Source organism: Limulus polyphemus, unplaced genomic scaffold (genome assembly GCF_000517525.1).
Source record: "Limulus polyphemus unplaced genomic scaffold, Limulus_polyphemus-2.1.2 Scaffold6524, whole genome shotgun sequence".
NCBI classification, from domain to species: Eukaryota; Metazoa; Arthropoda; class Merostomata; order Xiphosura; family Limulidae; genus Limulus; species Limulus polyphemus.
The window spans coordinates 29050-33875 of NW_013672134.1; the positions used below are offsets into that span (position 1 = coordinate 29050).

Consider the following 4826-nt stretch of genomic DNA (forward strand, 5'->3'; position numbering starts at 1 on the left):
ATGTATGTGTGTGTGTGTGTGTGTGTGTGTGTGTGTGTGTGTGTGTGTGTGTATGTGTATATTGTGGTTATGATATTTTTGTAGAGAAACCAAGCTTTCTTTTTTAAAATAGTGACCTTGACTTTTGACCTTTTAAACCCAAAATCAAGAGTTCTTCATCGGCTACAATGGAAGTAGCCTATGATACATAATCTAAATCTGTTGTTTAGAATTTCTAACTAGTTATTGCACACAAAGTAATTGTCTATAGAAGGATGGATAATGCATTCATGATATTCTCCCTAAAAATATTCAGTCAGGTGGGAAAAAAATAGCTAAGAAAATAAAATAATTGTAAAAAAAATCTTTCACTAAATAAATGCGTTATTATTTTATGGCTTAAAAAATATATAACATTACACATTCACTATAATCTTATGTTATTTTCAAATAAACTATGAAGAAAATGTTGTTTAAAAACAAGGGAGAGATCAAATAAAAAAAAACATGTCTGGAAATAAATTCCAGTTTTACCAATAATGGAAATACAATATCCACTTTTTCTGACATTTTCCCTGAAAATTGTCTTGTATCACTTGTCAAGTGCCCGTAGAACAAAGTGTGGGCCACTTAGATTTAAATTAATATACTAACCACATCAGCACAATAACATCGCTCAGGAAGGTTAATGGTCATCAAAGGTTGAGGTGTCCTTGTGTCCCAAAACTAGAATAAAACACAAATCAAATGACAGCAAGTAAGATTTAAAAAAAAAGTAAAGTTCTAAACTAGTTTTATTAGAACAAATATTTAAACACTTTCACAAATCATTGCAATTCTAAAATTTATTTAAACCTCACATCAATAATGTGCATGTTTCAATTAGCTAAGATAACTTGATAAAGCATGCTTTAATAACTACTGGTCATTTTTTTCTATTATAGTGAAAAATGTGAACTCAAAACATCAAATATTGAAACAATGAAATCCAAAATCTCAAAGCTCACTTTAGTTTATTTCTCAATAAGTAAACTATACTTAAAAATTTATTTTCCACTTCTACAAACACAGAAAATACTCAAGACATAATGGTTTATATGCCTTGTGTAAATTTGTATAGATATGCAGTTTATTTCGACCTAATCACGATTAATTTTACATTAGAATTTATTAAGAGGCGTACTTCACTCAGACCTTAGTTAATGGGAACATTTATTTTTGAAGGTAGCTGTAATAAATAATGAGATTTTTGGATATGTTACACTCTTCAATGTTCAACTACAATCTTTATTCTATTAAAAAGAAACAAAAACACAATACTAATTTACTGATAAAGAATAGCCAATTAAATAAACCATGCACAACCTTTTCAATAATAACTTACCTTCAGAGTTTTGTCCCAGCTTCCCGTCATAATACAAGAATAATTTGGTGCTTTTATCCAGTGTACTGTCTTTACTGGTGCATCATGCTATCCAAATAATATACATCATCAACAGAAACATTTAATAAAATATATATAACATGAAACATAAACTGACCAATTTATTCAGATACTCATTAATACTGAATTAGACCAGCTTTTGCCATGAAAATAGCTGGTGTTCAGTATCACATCAGATTCCTCAAGATGCCAAAAAGTGTCTTGTTCAATTTTTTCACTTTTGTCAAAGGATTAGAATAAAGAATGTAATTTAAAGTTCACATTGATCCTTAAATCACACATTGCACTGATCATGGAAGATGACTGAAGTCACTATCATGCTTTTTTAACTAGTGTTATAAAAAAAACATGAATGACTGATTGTAGCATTATCATCAAGATAGAACTGCAGCATTGTAGGGTAAATAAGGTTCACACACAAACACTCTCTGGATGTTATTCCCCAATCATCACTCTATTTTCAATAGCCTGCTCTGTAAGAACAATACAAGAACGGTCAAGTGTCTCATTTGACTTTGTCCATATCTTTTCTCACTGTCAGTACAGAAAAGAGATAAGTGTAACTCATTATACCATTTTGTTTTTCCATTTATTCTTGTCAATAAATTGCTCTATAGAGTACTACAAGTGATGTGAATTCCTATTTGCAGCTGATATATATATAATTATTTTGGACTAGTTATCAGCTGCCATTACAAAACATTTTGTAAAGTTGATGAAACTGGTTAACTGAGACATGGTGTACCATCTGTTATGAGATTTACAAACCTGCCCAATATTTTTCCAAGACCTGTTTCCAGATTTAGTTTATTTTCTGTTGTCTTGCAGCTCAACTATATGTCCACATTTCTGAATGTATAAAGCTCAGATAGTCACTGGGAAAATCATATAATCAGTTCTAAAAATTCCCTCATATTACTCTGAACAGACCCAGAACTGTCAAACTGCATTGTCAGAACATCATTCCACTCATGGAATACAATTAAAACTATAGGGTTTCTAATAAAATTGTCACAGTATATATTATACATAAATATGTGTGTAACAGTTATAAAACAAATGACTTGCAATATTAATATCAACAAACTGATATGAGTCATTGCAAGAAGTCGGTAAGTTGTGCAACAGAACATTAAATTTATTACTGAAATCCTAATCATTAGAACAAAAATCTCACAAATACACAACAAAACACAAACACCTGTTGACCAAAACTTACTCAAAAATGGGAAATTAAAGATTTAACAAGAGGTTGTAGGAGGAGTTCCTTATGTCAACAGTCAAGCATGCAGAAGTTTCTGTGATGATTTAGGGCACAATATCTGCAAAATGGTATTGTCCATCTTCACAGATTTGGTGGAATCATGAATCTACATTAATTACACTGTACATCTGTCCATCATGTTTTACCCTGTGTAAAGCTGATTGAGGAGAATTTCATATTTCAAGAAAATAATGACCCACACACACTTCCAACAAATGATGAGTTTATTTGGAAAAGAAGGAAAACTCATATCTACAGTGACTGGGATGACCACGACAAAGACCAGATCTTAATCATATAAAAAATATCTGGGATTTACTAAGCTCTATGTTTAACTCTCTCAACATGGGCTCGGTCAATTTAACCGACCACATGACCTCTTTGTATTTGTTCAAAGTCTTCATAGATTTGATACTACTAACTTTTAATAAAGTGTGTATATCTTCACGAAATTTGGCAGTCTTTCACATACAAAAAATCATACTTTTTAATGAGGTAAAAAAATCCTTGAGTATATCGAGTATTTTTTTTAATAGTCCGTGTGCAAAGTGATTTTGATGTTAAGATTAAAAATACTTTTCTTCATCTCAAAAATCTCAAATTTCCTTTGTGTAATTTCTAAAACCTACTAAATACATTTTAAATATTTGTTTTCATTAAAACTTTATATTTCAACTGTTATTTTCTCTACCCTAACTCTATATACAGTTGGTCAACTTGAGCAACCTCGTAACCACCAAAAAAAAATCTAAATTACCCTTTTTTTCTTTGTAGAATGACTTCAAATGTAACATGAAACTACATTAATTTATCCTAATTACCTCTAAACTCATAATAGTATACACCTATTTAGAATTAAATTTTATTCTTTTATTGCCCTTTGAACTGTGTCTAACTACTACTAGTGTCATTATAAGTTGTAAACCACTTGGGGAACGTGAAGCTCATGTTACACTATTGAATTATATTACCCATGAGATACTCTGAGCTGCTCGCATACATGCCTCATGAAACATTTTTATTATATTATTATTATTTATTTTACCTAATCTAACCTTAACTAACCTAAATAAAATACTTAACCAAATAATCTTTTTCTTTGCTGTCAACTATCAATAAAACTTAACCCTACATTTTTATACTAATGGCAGTAGTGCATTAAATAATTTTTATTTAATTAAATATTGCATCAAAGAACATAGAATAATAACATGCAAAAAGCAGACAATTTCTTCTAAAATCACAATTTTTTTGGCTTTCTAACTGTATTACAAATTCATCCAAGCTAGTTGTTACCTATAAGGAACTTCAGACAGAAAGAACGTTTTGTTGTCTATCTTGCATGTTTTCACAGCTAATTGTACGTCATCAGCAAAATTAGTTGTATTGTTAACTGGGTATATATTTAATACAACGTACATATTTATTATTTTTAATTCTAACACATAAATAGTTTCATTTTTGTAGATAGAAATATGACACTAAGGAATAAAGATGCAACTGCAAGAATTAAATTCAATGGGAAATAACAACAGTGCATGCTGCAGTGAAGTAACTTTGGATAATGCTCTGCATCACTTTTGTATAATTTATAGCAAAAAATCATAAAATGTATGAAACTATTTTATCACATCGAAGTGAAAAAAGATAGAAAAATGTGGTTTATGGTGCTACAGCCAATCTACTTGCTGGGAAAACTCTTAACAGTGTAGTTTTATTGTTTTGTAGCTTCCATTCCCATTATTATTTCAGAGTAATAGCATATCAAAACCACATTTGAAATACCCACATGCATGAACCACAATGCAAGTCTTACAAAACCAGAGGCTGAAAACCTTTTAGGTTTTTCATTCTTTATAGTTCTTTAATTCTTCATGTTTGAAAATTGATAAACTTTTAGTTAGTATTGTTCATTTTTTCCATTTGTTTGTTGTAGAGGATAGATATTCAGCAAATAACAAAGTGACATGTAAATGGCCATTCACACAAAATAGATGGTAGTTAGATAAGGTGATACATGTAGGTCATGGTTATATTTTTTGAAATGCATTTCAAAAATGTCAACACATATATTACCTTAAACTCAGAGATAAAAGTGTCCCTTCCCTAAAAATCCTGAAAATAATCGAAGCCAAGTAA

General features: G+C 30.0%; 1 protein-coding gene across 1 annotated transcript in view; it reads right to left on the reverse strand.

Annotated features, from left to right (window-relative positions):
• Positions 1–4826, reverse strand: part of LOC106473816 (mRNA export factor-like) — a 29762-nt gene that overhangs the window by 15128 nt on the left and 9808 nt on the right. Inside the window, exons 5-6 of the mRNA XM_013934491.2 lie at positions 1364–1450; positions 634–705 (exon numbers count right to left, since the gene is read on the reverse strand). Of these exons, the coding sequence (XP_013789945.1) occupies positions 634–705; positions 1364–1450 (159 nt within the window). The remainder of the gene's footprint in view (positions 1–633; positions 706–1363; positions 1451–4826) is intronic.